The following is a 22,500-nucleotide window of genomic DNA, read 5'->3' as shown; positions in this document are numbered from 1 at the left end:
GATGTCACTGTGTCCGAAAAATATGCTCCACCAATCAGAGAGTGGCGGCGGCGTCGGGTCGCGGCTTCCAGTAGGGAGTCACCTGCCTTTGTTTCCCGGCGGGTGGTGTCTGGCGCAGCTCTGGGGCGTCCGGTCATAAAGGCAAATCCTGCCCATAAATATCCGGCCCGCCACGTTAGCGGAGAGGCCACGCAGGATACACAGGGCACTCACAGGACGCTTTCTCTAGCTGGTGGCATCGCTACTCAGGAGTGAGGGTGTGATGGTGGTGATTGTGGTGGTAGTGGAGGTGAAGGTAGAAGGTTTGGTTTTAAGGTTTTGTTGTTTTTAATGTTCTTTTTAGTTATGTTAGTGGTGGTTGTGGTGTAGGTGGTCATGATGGTGGTAGTAGTGGTGATGGTGGTGGTGGTGGTGTTGATGGTGGTGGTGGTGGTGGAAAAGGTAGAAGGTTTGGTTTTTCGGTGTTTTGTTGTTGTTAATGTTTTTCTTAGTTATGTTAGTGGTGGTGGTGGTGGTGGTGGTATTCATGGTGGTGGTAGTGGTGGTGTTGGACGTGGAAAAGTAGAAGGTTTGCGTTTAAGGTTTTGTTGTTGTTGATTTTCATAGTTATAGTGGCAACGGTAATAGTTATTGTTGCTTCGGTAATACCATTATTAGTACTGTTGTTTTTGCGGTACTAGTAGTAGTAGTAGTAGTAGTAGTAGTAGTAGTAGTAGTAGTAGTAGTCACAGTAGCAATAGTAGTAGTAGTAGTAGTAGTAGTAGTAGTAGTAGTAGTAGTAGTAGTAACAGTAGCAATAGTAGTAATTATAGAGGTGATATCCGTTGCAGTAGTGATGGTGGGAGAAGCAGTCGGCAGTAGTGGTAGTCAAAATTTAACTTGTGTTTTAGAAGACCGAACAAGAGACCAAGCTTCTATATTCCTTTACCCTCGATAAGTAGAAAAGATGCCTCACCAGCGAAGAAGCATAAAAGAATAGCGTTCCCTGTTCTGTATGTGATCTGAACTCAATATGTCTGAACACTCTTTTCCTTTACCCTCTTTGTCCTTCTCCTTCCCCTTGTCTTCAGGTAGTCAGGAGGTAGTCTTGGAAGGGTCGGTGGCGTGTGTGTGGGATCGCGTGGCAGCCTGAGGGGAAGTATACGTGGCCAGCTGACCTTTGTGGCTGAAATATAGTATCAAGGAAGGACGTGAGGGGTGGGCGAAGGTGGAGATTTTCTATTATTAAGTTGGTGCGGCGTGGTAGTGTAAAGTAATTACATGGAGTCGATTATTTTCAGTCCTGGAGGAGGCGGACGTAAGGGAGAGGAACCCCAACTAACAGAGATGTGTAAGAGGAGAACCACAGAATTTGTGTGTGTGTGTGTGTGTGTGTGTGTGTGTGTGTGTGTGTGTGTGTGTGTCGGGGTGGAAGGGATTATAGTTATATTGACTTGTATTTATGTGACGGTTTGATTTTGCGGGGGTTCATTATTAGAAATATTGAAAAACAAATAAAAGATCATTACCATAAATATTATTATCGGTCTGATGTAGTAGCAGCAGTAATAGTAGTAGTAGTAGTAGTAGTAGTAGTAGTAGTAGTAGTAGTAGTAGTAGTAGTAGTAGTAGTAGTAGTAGTAGTAGTAGTAGTAGTAGTAGTAGTAGTAGTAGTAGTAGTAGTAGTAGTAGTAGTAGTAGTAATAGTAATGATAACAATAATGGTAATAATAATAATAATAATTATTATTATTATTATTATTATTATTATTATTATTATTATTATTATTATTATAATTATTATTATTATTATTATTATTATTATTATTATTATGATAGAAATAATAGTAAAATAACAACAATATGATTATAGCAATATTGATTATAATGATAATGGTAATAATAATAATAATAATAATAATGATAATAATAATAATAATAATAATAATAATAATAATAATAATAATAATGATACTAATAATGATAATAATAATAATAATAATAGTAATAATAATAATAATAATAATAATAATATCAATAATATCAATAATAATATCAATAATAAAAACACTAACAACAATAATAACAACAATTATTATTTTATTTTATTAGTCCTAATAAAAATAATTAATAGTTTGTGTGTTGTTGTTGTTGCACTGGAGAAAATACGCTAGAGAAATAATGATGAGATAAAGAAGGAGGAGAAACAAGTGAAGCAGGTGAAAAAAAGGACAAGAATATAGAGCAGGTAGAAAATAATGAAAAGGTCAGAGAGTAGATGTAGCCTCAACATCACGCGAACCAACCACTTAAAACAACGACTTCTCAGTAAAATACATGTGTGTGTGTGTGTGTGTGTGTGTGTGTGTGTGTGTGTGTGTGTGTGTGTGTGTGTGTGTGTGTGTGTGTGTGTGTATGTGTTTGTGTGGGTGTGGTGTGGGTGTGTGTGTGTGTGTGTGTGTGTGTGTGTGTGTGTGTGTGGCTTAAGAGAAAGATCACCTCTCTGATAGGATCCTCGACAGACGCTCGCAGGATCCACATAAGGTCCTGAAGTGCACTTTCTGATGGCGTTCTCTCCTACCCTTTATTGTCTGAGGCTTTTACTGCAAGGGACACGGAGAGTGATGATCCTACTCCACACCTTCCCTTCACGTCCGTTCTTGAGTTCCCTCCCTCCTTTCTCCCTCTCACCTTTCCTCTTCCTCTCAATCTTTCTCACCTTCCCCACCCCAGCCTCCTCCCTCCTCTCTCCATCCCTCCCTCCCTAGCTGCTTACATTTCGCCGAGTGTTTGCTCACGTTCGCTTTTCCTGAGTCTGTGGTCTGGAACAAGATAATGGTGTAGTGAGATGGATGAGGAGGTCGGAGGAGAGTGAAGGGCGTTCGAGAACAACTGGAGAGGACTTTGTTATTAAACTTTTTTTATGTGTTATGGCAAGAGTGATCGAGCTGTTGTGGGGTCAGCAAAGGAGATAGTGAAATATAGGAAGACGTAACCGAAGACTTATTTTCTGCCCCATTTCTCTCTCTCTCTCTCTCTCTCTCTCTCTCTCTCTCTCTCTCTCTCTCTCTCTCTCTCTCTCTCTCTCTCTCTCTCTCTCTCTCTCTCTCTCTCTCTCTCTCTCTCTCTCTCTCTCTCTCTTGCATTGTCCTTAACACAAATGGAAACACACTCTGGGCATCGTAGTAAACACAGAGGAACAGAAAGACGCCCCCTCTTAAACGCTACGCTACAAAAAGTCTGGACCAAAGCAATGATTCCTAAATGCGCAAGCCAATAAAGTTTATGAAGTGACTTGATAACTTTGTGTGTTTTACAGCGTTTTATGGCGTTGTTTTCCTGTTCCCTTGCCACTGGGGGTCGCAGTATTTGCCTGGTTTGCTGTCATACAAGTGTTCCCTCGTACAGAGCGCGTTGGTGTTCCCTCAAGGGGCCGGAGTTATGTTTTGTGTGTTGTTCTGTATCAGGAAATTTAGCTTCATTCAGGAAATACTATTGCGGTGCTCTTACCAAGTATTACACGATAAGAATCAGCGTTATATAAATGTTGCAGTTGTGTTTAAATAATCACTTCTTTCTTTAATTAATTGGCCATTCTTTTTTCATCACTTGTGCTTCCTCTTTTTTTTTTTTTTATCCCAGTTCCACCTTTCTTCTCATTGTTTCCACTACTCCATCATGAAGAGAAAAGAGATTAAGAGGTGGGATACATTGTGCTCTAAAACCTACTCCTGGACTTCTTTTCCTATCTACAGTCCACATTGTTTTCATGCTGTGACACCTTTTATCTCATGATTTACCTCTACTGCTCAACATCTATCTGTTTCTATACCTTTATATTACGCACAATTCCAAATCTTCCATCCCAATATATAATGTTCTACCTAACTAACCCTTCTCTCTCTGCATATACACAATCTCGTTCTCATTTGTAACTTTCAAATATGCATCTGTCACAGCCTCTATCCACATATGTAAGCTGGCTAACCTTCCCTTCAACTTCCTGTCGCATCCAAACCTTACACCAACTCGCCTACACACCTGTGACGGTCAATTCCACCGTTTTCTCACGCACGAATTTCAAGTCTTTACGCCCACGGCCAATTCCTGCTAATCTTCATGCGTCCTCCGTCGGGAAGAATAAAGATTGCCAGATAGTCTTCAGATTCTCGCGAACATAATGACACGGATTTTTTTTTTTTTTTTTTTTTTTATCGTCGTTGTGTTGCTTTTTTTCTTTGGTTCTTGTTCTTGTTCCTCTTCTTTCTCCGGTTTTATCTTTTATTAGTATAATGTTTAATACTATTATCATTATTATTATTGTTATTATTTTTATTACTGTTGTTGCTATTGCTATTGTTGTTATTATTCTTAGTATCATTATTATTATTATCATTATCATTATCACCATCATTACCATCATCATCATCCTCATCACCATCATCATCAAAAATCATCATCATTATCGTTATCTTCATTATTATTATCACCATTATAATACTATTACCACCACCACCACCACCACCACTGTAACCATTATTATCTCTTTTTCATCATGATTTTTAGTGGTCATTTTCTCTTACATTTAAAATTTTCTCCTTATTCTCTATCACTACAACCACCGCCACCACCACCTCCTCTCCAGGCTCTCACCTTCACACTCCCATCCTGCACCTCGCACCTTGCGCATCCAAACTCCACTTCAGAGAAATTGAGGGAATCAGTACGCCCTCCACGGGGACCTAAACGCGGGATATTCTCCTCTGACAAATTTTAATCCGATTATGATCTGGAGAGAACTTTGGAAGTGGAGGTTGGAGATGGAGGCGGATCACGAGAGAGAGAGAGAGAGAGAGAGAGAGAGAGAGAGAGATCTTTCGGTAAACTTGTTTATTTTTTGTTTGTTTTTTTAAGTGGTATTCATTTTTGTGGGTTTTTTTTTCGTTTGGTAAGGGTTATTAGGGAACTTTATCACACACGTTCTATTTGCCATTATTTTCTTTTCATTTTCATTTTTCTTTTCTATTTTCTTACCTTTTCCTGATCCTTTTTCTTCTTATTCTCTTTTCTTCATCCATCCATTCATTCTCCTTTCACGTCATATTTTCTTCAATCTCCATCTTGTTTTCTTTCATATATTTTTCTTTTTCTTATTTTTCTCACCTCCCCCACCTCCTTTGCTTGTTTTCCTTTTATCATTCCTTTCTATCCATCGCTTCGCTCCTCTTTCACGTCATATTTTCTTTATGTATCATCCTGCTCTCGTTCTTTTTTCCTTCCTTCCTTTTTTCTTCCTCTTTTACACCTCATGTATGTATGATTTTGTAACTTCGTCTTTCTATTTTCCTCTGCTTTCTTTCCGAGTGAGTTTTTTTTTTTTTTGCAAGGAACAACTAGTAGTGAATTCTCTCTCTCTCTCTCTCTCTCTCTCTCTCTCTCTCTCTCTCTCTCTCTCTCTCTCTCTCTCTCTCTCTCTCTCTCTCTCTCTCTCTCTCTCACTTTCTTTCCGTGTGGTCAGTGGGAAAGAGAAATATATAGCAGAGGTAATTGTTCAGCTTGCCTATTGTTCTTGTTTTGTATATTTCCGTGTTTTCATTGTTTCGGGACCCGCGGCATGCTCTCGTATAGAAGCGGTATATATTTTCCTTTGATATTTTTTTAGAGAGAGAAAAAGAGACAAATTGACAGAATGGCTGATGAAGTTTGAACAGAGGCTGGAAACTGTCAGGTGAAGGTTATTTAGAGAGAGAGAGAGAGAGAGAGAGAGAGAGAGAGAGAGAGAGAGAGAGAGAGAGAGAGAGACCCAGCCAGCCAACCAGACAGACCGCTAGCCGGACCGACAGAGAGATAAGGAGAGAATGTTTCATTACTAAAAACCGTTTTACCGAACAATATATAAAAATAAGAATTATAGTAAGAGAGAGAGAGAGAGAGAGAGAGAGAGAGAGAGAGAGAGAGAGAGAGAGAGAGAGAGAGAGAGAGAGAGAGAGAGAGAGAGAGAGAGAGAGAGAGAGAGAGAGAGAGAGAGAGAGAGAGAGAGAGAGAGAGAGAGAGAGAGAGAGAGAGAGAGAGAGAGAGAGAGAGAGAGAGAGAGAGAGAGAGAGAGAGAGAGAGAGAGAGAGAGAGAGAGAGAGAGAGAGAGAGAGAGAAACAAAGGAGGCTGGGTAGCTCAGTTGTAAAGGGGTCCGCTCGTGGCACGAGTTGTATCCTGACCCACGGCAGTTGCTTGGTGAGGTTGGTAGTGCTTTCTCTTCAACCCTAGCTAAGGATTGGCCACAAGTCTGCTTTAATGACCCGTGTGCAGTCGATAGGCATTAAACCCAAGCCTTTTTTTTTTTTTTCTTGAGAAACAAAAGTGAAGTATCAAAAGAGACCTCAGTGACCCTCAGATCGACACACAGCTCGCCCGTAGCAAAACAATATCCAACCTCAGGGGACACGCAAAAAATATACCAGTTAGCATTGAAAATTCCATCAGCATCGCCCTCCCGCCTGGCCCAGAGCTGGATTCCTCTGTCCTCTTTCTCGCCGACCAACCAACTTTTCGGCTTAGTCTTATCTCCCGGGCATTATCGATTGAGTCTCAGACTAATCTTGGGACTTTTACGACTCTGCGAACCTTAAGTATCGAGTAAAGTAAAGGGTGAACAGAAATATTTTGCCGGAATTCCACACCCGATAATCACGAAATCTGCTGATGTACAGTTCTGCTTCTCTTTAGTTGCCTCACGCACAGTTTTCCGTGTGATTTGGACATTTTTTATTGGAATTTTTTTTTCGTTCTTTCTGTGTTGGTATGAACTGTAGTGGTAATTCTGAAAGAAGGATGATGAAAAGGTGGAGTTTGCAAGGTATTGGTGTTGAATTAACGTGGAAGGATAAACAGTATTAGTGATGAGGAGAACGCTGGATGGATTAGGTATTGTTGAAGACAGTATACTAGGACTTGTGAAACAGGTGCTAGTGGAAGTAAAAGAAAGGAAAAAGTGGAAGGATTCCGAAAGGGATGGTGTAGTGGAAGAGTAAAGAATGGGAGAGGAGACCCAGGTGGAAGCAATGGAACAGAAGTTTTATTTTAGATTGTGTGCTTGAAATGGAGGCTGAGGATGAAAAGCAATATTGGAAGTGGAAGAGTACTAAGTTCCTTGGTGTAATGGAAAAGGAAAAAGCGGGAGAGGAGACACTGGTAGCGGCGGTGGAGTGAAGGGCTTCTTAGTTGGGAATGGCATAGGAATGTGGAAGAGGTGCCTATGAAAATAAGAGAATAGGATTGGAAGGGTAGCAAGAGCCCATGATGTAGTGGGAGACTGGGAGAGGAGGCGCTAGAGGTGATGGCGGAGGAGTCGAGGCCTTAATTCATATAATATTAATGGCATAAAGCTGCCCTGGAATTAAATAAAGCCCCGCAGACCGCATGCAAGGGCGGGGATCCAGAATTAGATAGGTTTTAGGTAAGAGGGTATGATGACCTTGGGGGCGAAAACGATTGAGGTGGTTGATCAATAGTGATGACAGTGCCATAGTTGCTAGTGGTTTGGTCGCTCAGTGGTGCCGGTGCAGCCGTCTCGACAGTACCTCGCCCGCCAGCTCGCTCGCTCTCCGGCCGTAAAGGACAGTGCCACTAGGTGAGGACAGTAACGTTGTGTGTATGTGTGGATGGGTGCTTATGTAGTTGTGAGTATGTGGGTGTGCAGGTGTAGGTGTTTGTGCCTATGTGCGAGTGAGGGACAGAGGTTGGTGGTGAGATGGATACGTGTAGAGTCGAAGTGCGTTGTGTGAATGTTCGTGTGTGTGTGTGTGTGTGTGTGTGTATGTGTTTGGGGATGTGTAAGTGAAAGAAGGTATGTTCCAGAAAGTGTACACTTCTTTATATAGATGCTGATTGTGCAACGAACACTGAAAAAAATGGCCAAATAAGTAGGTCAGTAGTGATCTTTTTATCGACTATACGTGTGTGTGTGTGTGTGTGTGTGTGTGTGTGTGTGTGTGTGTGTGTGTGTGTGTGTGTGTGTGTGTGTGTGTGTGTGTGTGTGTGTGTGTGTGTGTGTGTGTGTGTGTGTGTGTGTGTGTGTGTGTGTGTGTGTGTGTGTGTGTGTGTGTGTGTGTGTGTGTGCGTGCGTTGTGGTAGCGGTGGTGGTAGTGACGGAAGCACTGCAGTGGCCACGGCGGGGAGGTGACAGTCTGGTGCGGGAATCAATGAAGGTGTGATGTGTCGCAACAACTAGTGAACAGCAACGAGCAGTGAGTGGCGGCAGTGTGAGGGCGCAGGATGGGGCGACAGCTGGGCGTCAGGCGAGTGCCACCGCCCTGACCTGGGAGAATTGTGTGATGCAAGGAGTAGGCGTTTAGGAGTTTCAGATTTTGTCAGAGAGAGAGAGAGAGAGAGAGAGAGAGAGAGAGAGAGAGAGAGAGAGAGAGAGAGAGAGAGAGAGAGAGAGAGAGAGAGAGAGAGAGAGAGAGAGAGAGAGAGAGAGAGAGAGAGAGAGAGAGAGAGAGAGAGTGTGTGTGTGTGTGTGTGTGTGTGTGTGTGTGTGTGTGTGTGTGTGTGTGTCCATAAACGCCAAAACGATAACAGCCTTGGCATAAAGTGAAGCAGTTTCCAAAAGCACATTGTCCCTGCTGAACGTTTCCATCACGCAAAGAAGACTATTGGTATTAAGAAAATAGTGCTACTGTGTAGTGGTGAAAAGTATTGCATTACTTACATGAGGTTTTGTGTAAATTTGTGCTAGTGTCATAGAAGTGGAAAAGACGCGCTTGCTGAGGCACAAGTGACGTAACTGTTTCAGCGACGTAACAACATTTTAGGGATTTTATAGTACTTGAAAGAACAAAAGAAAATATTATGTTTGTGCAGGACATGGAATAATGGCTGTAATTGTAAATAATGAATAACTCTACTAATTCATCAGTAAACAAGGGAGGGATGGAGGATTCGGCCACAGCAGCCAAGCACCACCACCATTACCACTACCACCACCGCTACCACCACCATCATGCCACATCACCTCTAGATTGAAAGGTGTTGATGTGCGGCCTGTACTGGGCATAGGAGCTGCTGGTTGGAAAAGTAATCAGGTTATTACAAAGAGTGCACATTCATGTTCCCATTGTCTTTTCTTTACTGCAGTGGACTTAGAAGTTTAGAGGACAAGATTTGTTTCGAGTGTTGCGTGTGCCGAGGACAGGTTTCCTGTGGCCGGGTAACTGTCCTTTGCATCGCGGGGCTACAAGATAAATGGGAGGCAAATGGCCCCACCAGTCATAATTTATGGTTATTTGTTTTCACGCCGTACCGTTGCATGATGCTGGTTTCAACTCATTTGTAACTGGTGTTTTCTTTCTCCTTGCAGGACATGATGGTGAGAGCACGCCCGGCGGGGACGTATCCTCGTCTCCAACAGTGACCACCGCCGCCCATGCAATGACAGCCATTCCTCGAAACGCGCCCCTCCGGCGGCGTCGCCGCTGGCACGGCCTGCTGCAGCTGGGAGGGGTTACCGTTTTCACCTTCGGCTTCGTGGGCGCCGCTATCTTGCTTCAGGGGGCTCCATCCCCACCCTACGCTTCTCGACACTTATCCCCTCGAAATATCCGGCTCTCTGCGGGTTCAAGATCCCTCCTCCAGGCGACCTCAACAGAGCAAAGTGAGGTTCCTGAGACTTCCGTCGAGCCTGCCAATGAGTCGGTGGCGGGTCCCCCGGATGACCCGCTCTTCCCGCCCGATCTCTTCACGCTGGAAGAACGGAGAAAGGGCGCCATCTTGCTTCATGTACTGGGCATGATATACATGTTCGTGGCCCTCGCCATCGTGTGCGATGAGTTCTTCGTGCCCGCTCTTGACGTCATCATAGAGAAACTTCAGATCTCAGAGGACGTCGCTGGCGCCACGTTCATGGCCGCTGGCGGCTCTGCCCCGGAACTGTTCACGTCTGTCATTGGCGTGTTCATCAGCTTCGACGACGTGGGCATCGGCACCATTGTGGGCTCGGCTGTGTTTAATATTTTGTTTGTGATCGGCATGTGTGTGTTGTTTTCCAAGACGGTGTTAGACTTGACGTGGTGGCCGCTGTTCCGCGACGTGACCTTCTACAGCATAGCGCTGCTCATGCTGGTGGTGTGCTTTTTGGATAACAATGTGTACTGGTACGAGGCTCTCGTCATGTTCCTTTTGTACATTGCCTATTGCCTATTCATGAAGTTCAACGCCGACGTTGAGCGCTTCGTCAAGAAACACCTCAACCGCAACAAGGTGACCCGCGTCTGCTCCACCGACCAACTTGTGCCAAACGTGAGTACCGCCTCCCTCACTGCTCCGTGTACCTTGCTGCCGTGCCTTGCCACCCTCATGTTCCACACAGTGACTCCAGCAGGACTGCCAGTAGACCGGTCCATCATGGCTTAGTGCAACACGCTCACTTTCCTCCCGTGGCTGTCAGGGCCAGGGATGACAAAATTATCCGTTGTGGAAATATAGACACTTTTCTGCCATAAGACACCAAAAGACATCCAATATCACATTGTTACAAACACTATTTGAAGGAACCCATGATAGAGTTAAGCTTCTCTCAGTCACACTGACGATAAGGACCAGGATTGTCCCTCGCTTCGTTTTGACAGTATTAATCTCCCTTTACTAAGTTCTCCCAACTCGCCGCGTCCCAAACCCACCATCCGCGAAACTCCTCCGTCACTCACGACACCCATATCCCCGACACATTGCCCGTAACATATGTATCCACACGTAAGATGCTCAATTACCTACCTAGCATATTAAAACTATTGTATAATCATAAACATTAACATCGTGAAGCCGTTCCCGTCTAACCCTTCATCCTTCCTAATCCCTCCTTTTCCTTATCGGGTCCTCTCAGCACACAGTCGTACCTTGGAATAAAATATCCTGCAAACTCTAGCAAAATCTACTGAACCCAACGTGGTGATTGACTTACTTCTCGGATTAGGGAGTCGTCATAGAAAATGCCTTTTTCTCATTACCACCTACATTCCCTCAAAGCCGCGAGTCAGAGCCTCGCCTCGCCTTGCGCATACCAGCGTCGGTTTTCCCTTTGATCTTTATTCTCATAAGGGATAAGTAACATGGGACACCTTCTTAGTTCATAGGGTTCGAAGTAAAAACTTATGGGATAGAGAAGAGAGAGAGAGAGAGAGAGAGAGAGAGAGAGAGAGAGAGAGAGAGAGAGAGAGAGAGAGGTTATGGGGTATACGGAATGGCGTTTGAAGTTTGATGATAGAAAGATTAAAGAAAGAAAAAAAAGAAGAAAGTGTTTTTAAAAGGACCCAACACACTTAACCTGAATGCACTTAAGTCTTTTTTCTTACTTTGTTCGTTCCCTCCTTTTATTGAGCTTTGAAACATGGTCACTGGTGTTCTTTTACTCGCCTGACCTTGGCTTTTCATTTCTCTTTGTCCGAGTCACGCGTCGTAAGCCAGTGTGATGAGTAGCAGCACCAGCACAACCAACCAAAGACCTGAAGACCAGTGCTGGCAAATAAGCTGATTAACGTGAACACTGAAGAAGGGAATCGAAATGTTATATTTTTTTTTTCTCCATGTGTTTTTTTTTTATTTTCATTTTCTTATTTTTTCTTTTACCAGTTTTACTTTCTCTCTCTCTCTCTCTCTCTCTCTCTCTCTCTCTCTCTCTCTCTCTCTCTCTCTCTCTCTCTCTCTCTCTCTCTCTCTCTCTCTCTCTCTCTCTCTCTCTCTCTCTCTCTCTCCCACCATTTTCCTTTCAGTCTTTCTATTTTTCCTCCTATTCTCATAGCTATCTCTTCCCATTCTATCATCATCATCACCCTCCATCTCCCTATCGTTCCCTCCTCAGCCCTTTCCTCATCTACCGTTCTCATTACCTTTCCTCCTCCTATCTTTCCCAGTGCACTCTCTGTCTTTCTCTCCCCCTTCTCCACACAACCTCAGCAACGGCAGCACCAACTAATGACTCCTCTGGAAATAGCCTGCTATCGTCCCCCCCCTCATTCGATCTAGCGGCCTTACCATCGCCCCTTCAGCTAGCCTCTTCCATCTTCACCCTCCCTCCGTCGCCTCCTTTCCCTCCCGTGAGTTACAGTTTTACCTCCGTCCCCTCGCGTGTGTTAAGGGCGGGAGGCGAGGGGAAGAAGGCTTGCTGAAGGGATGAGAGGGGAGAACAAGGGCAAGGGCGAGGAGAAGAGGGAAACGTGCGCTCTAGGTAAAGGGGATAACGCTATACTCTTTTGTTCACTGCATAAGAGGCGGCACGAGGGCTGCTTCTGTTTAGGTGTTTTGTTTTCAAGCGAGGGAGGAGGAGGGAATGAGGGGCGTTAGTCTATAGTAGTGTAATAGAGGGAATACTTGAGGTTATGGCTATCTTTTCTGTAAGTGTTTACCATTTTTTCATATTCTTTCTCTTCAGCGTACATAAGAGGCAGCTGTTGTGAAAAAAAGCGGCATTTTATTGTATTATTTCGGTAACGCTAGACGAATTGATCAAGAAAAAAAATGTTCTACATCCATTAGAATGTTTAAACAATCAAAGTAGCCTCTGTTGTAGGCTTTTCTTTCAAAACGGTACTCTATATTTGTTTTGTTTTTTCTAGCAAGGGTTCACGAGATTGAAAGGATGAATAATGTGTCTGTGTGTGTGGGTGTGTGTGTGTGTGGGTGTGGGTGTGGGTGTAGATGGGTAGGTGGTGTAGAGGTGACGCTTTGTCTAGGCCACTGCGTGTGACATTACCGGTGTGGTATATAGATAGACAGACATTCTAAATCTCCAATAGACAATTTAATCAGTGTAGACAAGGAGCATGAAGTACTGAAAAGTGTATTCTGATTCGATTCTTTATCCACGACAATCTACGTCGGCGAAGGCTGAGGAATAATGAATAGACTGAAATACCACCAAATAAATATAGGATGGTGATGGGTTTTCTGGTGACGATGATGATGATGATGATGATGATGATGATGATGATGATGCCGAAAATTCCAGCTGACCGAGCCTTCCAAACACACGAAATAAATATGAAAAGCTTGGATTGAAAAGTGAGAACAAAAATAATTGGAAACAAGCTCACTAATAATTCACATATCAAGAGAATGGTTCATTGGGTCTGACAAACACTCGCAGCAGAGAGAGAGAGAGAGAGAGAGAGAGAGAGAGAGAGTGGGCAGCGGTCGAGGACATCAAAGGGTGCAGGTGTGAGGATATTTTTCACCTCGAGACCTCAATTGTGGTGTTCAGAATAAAAGAAAAAATATGGCAGGGAACAAAATATATATATATATATATATATATATATATATATATATATATATATATATATATATATATATATATATATATATATATATATATATATATATATATATATATATATATATATATATGTATATATATATATATAAAACCCTTTAATTAATGATAACACAACGAAATTTTATCTATCATTTTCATTGTGTGTGTGTGTGTGTGTGTGTGTGTGTGTGTGTGTGTGTGTGTGTGTGTGTGTGTGTGTGTGTGTGTGTGCGTGTTTGTGCGCGTGTGTGTTGATAAATGGAAATTGGTAAGCATCAATAACGGCGACCTTGACGTATCGAAAGGCGTGAAAAACAACTTAGTGGGTCACGGAGGAGTGGGCGGCGGAAAAGGTGCAGATGGGGAGGGAGTGAGGGTGAAAGGGAGGAGGGAGAGGGAAGGGGCCTTAATGGGGCGTAGACAACTTAGGAGAGAGAGAGAGAGAGAGAGAGAGAGAGAGAGAGAGAGAGAGAGAGAGAGAGAGAGAGAGAGAGAGAGAGAAGGAGGAAGGGAGGGAGAGAGAGAGGGATGAATAAAGAGGGTGAGAAAATTTAAATATTCTTTCAAGAAAGCCCCAGAGATGTGAAATAACGCACGCACACACACACACACACACACACACACACACACACACACACACACACACACACACACACACACACACACAGTTACAGTTACTTAATTAGGAAGATCGAGCATCCTCCTCCTCCTCCTCCTCCTCCTCCTCCTCCTCCTCCTCCTCCTCCTCCTCCTCCTCCTCCTCTTCCTTCTACTCCTCCCCCATCTTCGTCCCTCCGTAGCAATACGAGGCATTCAATATGTAAATAATTGGTCGTTACTACGGGCAGCCACTCCTGTTCACCAGCCCAATATGGTGTATCGATCCTCGCCCCGCCTCAGACTGCCTTTCTTCATCTACCTTTACCTCTCTCTCTCTCTCTCTCTCTCTCTCTCTCTCTCTCTCTCTCTCTCTCTCTCTCTCTCTCTCTCTCTCTCTGATCATGTTTTTCTTTCAAATTATACTTCTTTGTGATTTTTATTTTCATCTGTTTCTAAGTTTTTTTTTTTTTTTTTTAGTATTATTTCTCTTTTCCCCACCTCTGTATACTTATTTATTTTTTCTTTATTCTTCTGACTTTATCTACCTCTATTTCTTCTTCCTTTTCTCTACCTCCGGCTTGATTCATTTTTCCTTTCATCTTGTCTCCATCATTCCTATTCCTCTGTCGTTATTATTTCTTTCTCTCTCTACTTCTCTTTCATACCTCTTACATTTCTCCTTTCACTCTCTCCTCTCCCTCGTTTGCCTCTCATTCTTTTTGTTCTTCCCCTTGCGTGAAGCACTTGCCTTCTTCCATAACAATAATTCTTCACACTCCTCTTTTTCCTCTTCTTTTTCTTTCTCCTCCTCCTCCTCCTCCTCCTCCTCCTCCTCCTCCTCCTCTTCTTCTTCTTCTTCCTCCTCCTCCTCCTCCCTTTTCCATAGTTTTTTCCCTCTCTCTCTCTTTAGTGTAGCTTTTTATTTTTCTCCTTTTTCATCTTTTCTGCGTCTAACTTTTCTCTCTTCCTTTCCTCTGTTGTTGTTATATAAGATTGCTCTTCTTTTCAATTTTTCTGTGTCCTCCTCCTCGCCCGCTTCCTGCTTTTCCTCCTCCACCTCCTCCTCCTCCTTTTCCTGTTTTTTTTTTTTCTCCCCTCCCAACAAGTCTTTTCAATTATTAGCATAAAATTAACATATCGGACGTCCTAGTGTGTGTGTGTGTGTGTGTGTGTGTGTGTGTGTGTGTGTGTGTGTGTGTGTGTGTGTGTGTGTGTGCGTGCCCGCCAGGACGTGCGTTGCCGATGTATCTTTTATGTATTTTGTAATTAGAATTACTAGTATACGGTTATCTATTCTCTCTCTCTCTCTCTCTCTCTCTCTCTCTCTCTCTCTCTCTCTCTCTCTCTCTCTCTCTCTCTCTCTCTCTCTCTCTCTCTCTCTCTCTCTCTCTCTCTCTCTCTCTCTCTCTCTCTCTCTCTCTCTCTCTCTCTCTCTCTATGTGTGTATATATATATATATATATATATATATATATATATATATATATATATATATATATATATATATATATATATATATATATATATATATATATCTTTCATTTATCAAAGCTTCAGTTTAAGAAGTGGAAGAAGAAAGAGGAGGAAAAGGAGAAGAAGAAGATGAAGGAAAAATACAAGAATGAAGAGGAGAAGGAGGAGGAGGAGATGGTGGAGACAGAAAAGAGAGAGAGTGGGAGGGAGAATAGGTTAATGCTGGAAAAGAGGTAGGAGATTGAGGAGGAGGAGAAAGGGAAAAGGAGGAGGAGGAGGAGGAGAAAGGGAAAAGGAGGAGGAGGAGGAGGAGGAGGAGGAGGAGGAAGCTACTGTTGTCGAGACTCGGGCCCTTCAGGTAATGACGTGGACGGGACGTGACAGATTGGCAGGTTCGCGAGGAGGACGAAAATGATCAGCCTAGTGAAGGTGGAGGGAGGAAAGAAGACTGGAGGAAGAGAAGGAACAGATGGAGGAGGAGGAGAAGAAGGAAGAGGAAGAGTACTCAATAACCGTGGAGTGGAGCATATTTTTTCGGGTTTGGTGTAAAAATAGGAATGGAGGAAAGAGAGGAAGGAGAAGGAAAGGTAGGCAGTATGTAAGGGAATGGCATTAAGTAAATGAAGTGGTGAGAAATATGAAGACGAGGAGAAAGGGGAGTAGGTAGAGAAGTGTTCAATATCCTTAGAATAGAGTGGAGGAACGAAGGATCTGAAGGAATGAAGGAATGAAATAGAGGAGAACTGAGAAGGAGAGAGAAGGGAACTTAACCACGGTCTCCTATGACATCGATCTGACGTAAGAGGTTCAAGTGGTCTGCGTTTCATAACACTTCATAATCCAGTTTGAAGCGGAAGAAGCAGAAGTAAAAGTTGGGAATAAGGAGACTGATAAATATGAATTGTTGGGTTTGTGGTAAACGAAAAACTATTAACCTGGACCGAATAGAAAATGTGTGTTGCGTCAAGGTGTATTGCATTGTGTTGTGTTGTAGAGTCTATAATGTTCGATTGTAAGAGTGTTGAAGGTGTGCATATGTAACTAAGTACGTGTGTATACCTGGGCAGATGTGTGGCAGGTGTTTTTATGACCAGGTGTGTGAGGAAGGTGTTTTTCAGTTGATCAGGTATGAAGTCGGTGTGTGCATGATTAGTCAGGTGTGAAACAGGTATAAATTTAGTCAGGTGTGAGGCAAGTACGAATTTTGCAAAACACTGTAATGATGTAGATGAATACTCTCTCTCTCTCTCTCTCTCTCTCTCTCTCTCTCTCTCTCTCTCTCTCTCTCTCTCTCTCTCTCTCTCTCTCTCTCTCTTCCGCAGTGAATATTGACACAGACTTTATAACACCAAATGCAATTTTTCACTTCATTGTGTCTCAATTACTTGTAGAAAAAATCTTGGCGTATGTTTATATCCTGTTCTTATTTCAATCGCTGGCAATTCCTTATAAATGTCCCGTAAATATCCAGTCGCTGATTGGCTGAGAGTTTTGTCACCTGCGCCAAATGACTCCTAAAGCGAGCCAAGTTACGCTTTTACTGCCTGGGATTGTTGACACCTGCGCCGAATGATGCCGAGGGTGAGCCGATTTACGCTCTCAGTGAAGAGAACCACTAAGAAAGAAAGAAAGAAAGAGAGAGAGAGAGAGAGAGAGAGAGAGAGAGCAGTGAGGAGATTGGTAAAGATATTTTATTCGTTCTAATCAGAGAAGGAATTTACTCTTCTGTCATTCACCTTTCATCAGTTATTCAAAACAACATTCCTTCTTCATCAATTTACGATCTTCTTATTCCTCCTTTCCTTTTTTTCTCTTTTCTTATATTATTTCTGTTCTTTTTTCCACGTCTTTCTTCTTCCTTTTTTCTTCCACATCTCTTTTTTATGCATTTTCCTTTCTTTTATCTATCAATCCCTTTCAGTTCTTTCTTTATTTTTTGTCTCCTTTTTTATCTTTTCTTTCCTCTTCTTCTTTATTTTTTATTTCTTCTTTAAGTTCAATTCCTTTTGTTTTTTCTATTTTTTTCTTACTCATATTTTCATAAACGTCTTGAAATAATATGAGATTAATATTCTCACAATCTCTCTCTCTCTCTCTCTCTCTCTCTCTCTCTCTCTCTCTCTCTCTCTCTCTCTCTCTCTCTCTCTCTCTCTCTCTCTCCATGGATGATTAAAAAAAGGATATGGAAACAAAATTAAACACGCACGAAATAAACATAAAGGGATTATAAAAAGAGGAAAGAAAGTGGAAATAAAGAGAGAGAGAGAGAGAGAGAGAGAGAGAGAGAGAGAGAGAGAGAGAGAGAGAGAGAGAGAGAGAGAGAGAGAGAGAGAGGAAAAGAGGAAGAGGAATAGTTTGGAGTCAAGAGAGAGGGAGGAAAGAGGATAGGAATGTAGGAATGAAGGAAAGGTTTAGCAATCGTCCCTACCTCGTCCAATACTCCTCCTGAAATACCCTCTCTACCCCCGCCAACCCACCCTTCATTCGAATCCACACCCCCACTCCCTCTTTCCCCCCTCACGCACATGCCCTCCTCACCCGCGCCAACCCCGCCCACTCTCAAAAGCCCTTGTCCTTTGATGAAATAGAGAGCACCTTAGAGAGTTCAGTGGCCTCCTTTCCTGCCCTCCTCTTTCTCGCGACTTGGCAGAGAGAGAAAGAGAGAGAGAGAGAGAGAGAGAGAGAGAGAGAGAGAGAGAGAGAGAGAGTGTGTGTGTGTGTGTGTGTGTGTGTGTGTGGTGTGTACTAGTATTCCCGAGTACTGTTTTTTTTTCTTTCCTCCTAATGGTTTTCCTTTTTTTTTTCCTCTTCCTCTTCCTTTTTCTTGCAACGTGGTAGAGAGAGAGAGAGAGAGAGAGAGAGAGAGAGAGAGAGAGAGAGAGAGAGAGAGAGAGAGAGAGAGTTTCCCGTGTACTGTTTTCTTTGTCCTCTTAATGATTTCTTTCTTTTATCGCTCCCTCTTCTCCTTTCTTATCTCTTGGGTCACATTCCCGAGAGAGAGAGAGAGAGAGAGAGAGAGAGAGAGAGAGAGAGAGAGAGATGCGCCATGAGACAGATAAAGGAATGTGCGAGGGTGGATAGGACAAGGTAGAAGTAGAACGTTGTAGGGAAACTGTGAATTGATTTAAGATTTAGATCCTTGAAGGCGCGAGAAAGGAGAGGAGAGTTGAGATGAAAGGGAAAGGGAAAAGTTTAGGAGAGAGCAGGAGGAGGACGAGTAGGGGAAGCTGGAGGAAGAGGAGGAGGAGGAGGAGGTGGTGGTGGAAGTGGAACGTGAGGTGAATAGAAATGGAAAGAGAAAGTAGGAGCATATGTGAGTGAAAAGAGAAAAAGAGAGATGACGTAGAGTGAATCCTAGAAACAGGAAAAAAAATACTGGAAAAGAGCGTAGAGAGGAAGAAAAAAGATAAGAGGAAAAGGAAAATAGGCGTGTGATGGATATAAATGGGAAAAATATATGGAAATGAGAGAAGGGAAGGAAAATGACGAATGTAAGAAAGATGAAAGGGATGAAAATTGTATAGAGAAATAGCAAAGAAGAAGTGAAAGAGAAAAGGACGTGAAATAAATCAATGAGAATAGGATAAAAATAGAAAAATAAAGAGAAAGAGGAAGAAAGATGGAACAGACTGCAATGAAGAGAAAAAGGAATGAAAAGGTGAGAATGAATAGGAAAAAGAGGGGGAAAAAGAAGATGAAAGATAAAGAATTAGAGACAAAGAGGGGAGAGAGAGAGATTAAGATGAAAGAAGAAAGAATTAAAAAATTAGAAGGGAGAAAAAAAGAAAGATGTAGTTGAAAAAATAGAAAAATAAAATGAAAGAGCAGGAAATGTAGGAGGGAGTGGGATGACAAGAGGAAGGAGTGAGAAAGTGAGAGGCAAGGTGGAAAGGAAAGGAAGGGGAACAAAACCATCTGTCTCCTGCCGCCCTTCGCCGCCGCCTTCTTCAGGTTTTGTGGTCTGCGGTAAGACTTGACAAAACAACACGACAAAATTAGACCACTGGTTATTTCCTTCTTTTCTATGTAATTTATTTTCATTTTTCTTTCTTTTCTTACCGCTTATTTTCTCTTCTTATTTTTTTTTATTATTGTCTCGATTATTCTTTTTTTTTTTGTCTTTTTCATATCTTTTCTGTTTCGTTTTGTTGGTTTTATTTCTTATTTATTTATGTTCACTTATATATTCATTTTCTTTCAGTTCTCTTGCCACTGATTCTCTCTCTCTCTCTCTCTCTCTCTCTCTCTCTCTCTCTCTCTCTCTCTCTCTCTCTCTCTCTCTCTCTCTCTCTCTCAAAACGCATCATCATTTAGAAACGATTATCACTCTGGGTGTAAATTTATTTCCTCATCACCTCTGTGTTCTGTCTTTCCCTCATTTATTTACTCACCTTCTTTGGCATCCTTCCTCCTCCTCCTCCTCCTCCTCCTCCTCCTCCTCCTCCTCCTCCTCCTCCTTCTTATTAGCCTCGATATCAGTCTCTCTATCGCCACTAAGGATAAGCTTCGTCCATCAAGTAACTAGATATCAATATTGAAAAAAATTCTGTTATCTGAAATTCCCCTGTGATTTTTCTGACCTGTAGAGCAGCATGAGTCTTTGGAAGCCTCCAGGGAACTCTGGATTACTTTTTAGTCGGAAGAAAACGAGGAAGAGTAGGAGGTGGTGGTGGTGGTGGTGGTGGCGGTAGTGGTTGTGACGTGATGGTGGTATTGTAGGCGTGAAATCTTTTATCGCATCTCACTGACCCGAAAGGAAGGAAGTGGGAAGTGTACACATTTTAAAACACACACACACACACACACACACACACACACACACACACACACACACACACACACACACACACACACACACACACACACACACACACACACACACACACACACACACACACACACACACACACACACTTAACCTTTTACTGCTTTTCGTCTCCATTTCCTTTCATTATAACTTGTAGTAGCAGCAGTAAAAGTAGTAATAGCAGTTGTAGTAATAGTAGTAGTTGTAGTGGTGGTGTTTCTTATTGTTGACGTAATGATAAGAGTAATAGTAACACCAATATTTTCTCACGGAATTTCTCTCATTATCAGCTTCTCTTCGTCCTTTTTGTTCCTTTCCCGGCTCAGCACTGAACGGAAGCAAATGGAAAACAAAAAACTGTGTACGTTTGACCTATCCAACAGCAGTTACACGAGAAAGCTAATTGAGTGTGTCCAGGAACCAGCGGTGTGTGGCGGAGGCAGGGTTCACTGGCCGACGTGCTGACCTGCGAGACTTAAACTAAAGGATATTTGAATAGAATGCCAGAGTGAGAATCAATATAAGTTTAGTGTATATTGGCAAGTGATCTATTGTATGCAGGTTTACTAGACAGTAACTACTACTACTACTACTACTACTATTACGTCAACTACAATTACTTCTTCAAGATTTTAGACCATTCTACGTAACTTTATAGATTAGCCCTGCCCTCCTTTCTTTCCCGAGTCAGTTGATTGTATGGACAGGAGTGGAAATGGGTGGGGATTATCCGCCAAGCTGGTGTGAATGAGTGAAAGACCATGTAAGTCTGTGTTATTACTTTTTTAGATAAGTAGTTCATTGAGTTGCATTGGTATATACATAGTTTCTCTCTCTCTCTCTCTCTCTCTCTCTCTCTCTCTCTCTCTCTCTCTCTCTCTCTCTCTCTCTCTCTCTCTCTCTCTCTCTCTCTCTCTCTCTCTCTATCTATCTATCTATCTAACGATCTATTCTTCTATTTATCCTGTACCTCTATATAAAAGCAAATCCTTCTATATTATTTTAAAGTGTGTGTGTGTGTGTGTGTGTGTGTGTGTGTGTGTGTGTGTGTGTGTGTGTGTGTGTGTGTGTGTGTGTGTGTGTGTGTATTCCTTTATCATTTGAGTTTTCTTTGTTTTTTTCTTTTAATTTACCTTGTCTTTCCATTTCTTTCTTTCCTTCTTTTTATTTTTGTTTCATATATTCCCTTAATTATTTTCATTAGTGATAAGAACAGAAGGAATATAAAGAAATAAAAAATATTCAACAAGCAACACCACATAATGTCCTTACTTGGCCGTTTGGGTAAATATTTTACTATCATTATTATTGAGACAGGATAGCATAGGCCAGAGGCTCCTATCCGCCCCTTGCAATCCATCCAACCGAAGCTGGCCGGTAAAAAGAAATGTTACCATGTTGTAAAGACAAACACGACGACATGGAATTTCAGAGATAGAGGAGTAGGAAGAAAAGGAAAGAGAAGAGGAAGATGATAAGAAATGATGGGAACCTCTACAGCTTGAGAGAGAGAGAGAGAGAGAGAGAGAGAGAGAGAGAGAGAGAGAGAGAGAGAGAGCTGATGCTTCTCTTCTCTATTCCAACTTTTCTCGTAACTGTTCGTTCTACAACTCTTAATACTTTCTGTGCCTCCTCCTCCTCCTCCTCCTCCTCCTCCTCCTCCTCCTCCTCCTCCTCCTCCTTCATTTATGTATTGTTTTCCTCGCTTATTTTCACATGACTTCGTGGTCGTTTTCCTTTCTTCTTATGTTTCTGCTCCATCTCTTTTTTCCCTTCTTTTCCTCTTCTACTCTCTCCTCTTCTCACCCTCTTTGTTTTTTTCTTTTCCTCCTTTCCTCCTCCTCCTCTTCAAGTCTTTCTCCATGTTTGTTTCTAAGTTACCTTTTTTTTCTTTTTTTCCTCCCTTCCATCCTCTAAACCCTTCCCCTCTCCTCATCCCCTTTTGTCCCCTCTTCTTGTCCCCATTCTTCCCTTAATCATCTCCTCGTACCCTCTTTCCGTCCCTAATCATCCCTTCTTCATTCCCTTCCATCGCATCTCATCCCTTCTGCCTCCTCTTTTTTCCCCTGTCATCTCCTCTTCTTCCCCTTTCTATCCATTCTCATTCCCTCTTCTTCCCCTCCCATGCCAAATAATCCTCTTTCCCTTCCCCTTCTCTTCCCTCTACTTGTCTTCCCTTCACCGTCTTCCTCTCTGTTCCTTCTTCTTTACATGTTCTTCCTCTTCCTTTTACTCTCCTTTATTCTCTATTTAGACTCTCAGCTTTAACTCTTCCTATCTCTGCTTCTCTTTGTCTTATCTCTTCTCTCATGTTCTCATCCTCTTCTTCCTCATTTTCGT

General features: G+C 42.5%; 1 protein-coding gene across 24 annotated transcripts in view; it reads left to right on the top strand.

The window, feature by feature from the left end:
• Positions 1 to 22,500, top strand: part of LOC123505138 (sodium/potassium/calcium exchanger Nckx30C-like) — a 406,837-nt gene that overhangs the window by 278,123 nt on the left and 106,214 nt on the right. For 17 of the 24 annotated variants that reach the window (XM_045256233.1, XM_045256252.1, XM_045256247.1 and 14 more), the window contains one exon: positions 9,333 to 10,270. In XM_045256233.1, coding sequence (XP_045112168.1) covers positions 9,404 to 10,270 — 867 coding nt within the window. In that variant the 5' untranslated portion in view covers positions 9,333 to 9,403. Of the gene's footprint in view, positions 1 to 7,508; positions 7,605 to 9,332; positions 10,271 to 22,500 lie in introns of those variants that run through there. The other 7 variants (XM_045256255.1, XM_045256248.1, XM_045256245.1 and 4 more) reach the window with 2 other exon arrangements.

The sequence above is a fragment of the Portunus trituberculatus genome, chromosome 17, assembly GCF_017591435.1.
Source record: "Portunus trituberculatus isolate SZX2019 chromosome 17, ASM1759143v1, whole genome shotgun sequence".
Classification (NCBI taxonomy): Eukaryota; Metazoa; Arthropoda; class Malacostraca; order Decapoda; family Portunidae; genus Portunus; species Portunus trituberculatus.
Note: the sequence above shows the minus strand (reverse complement) of the source record. Positions and strands in the feature narration are given on the sequence as shown.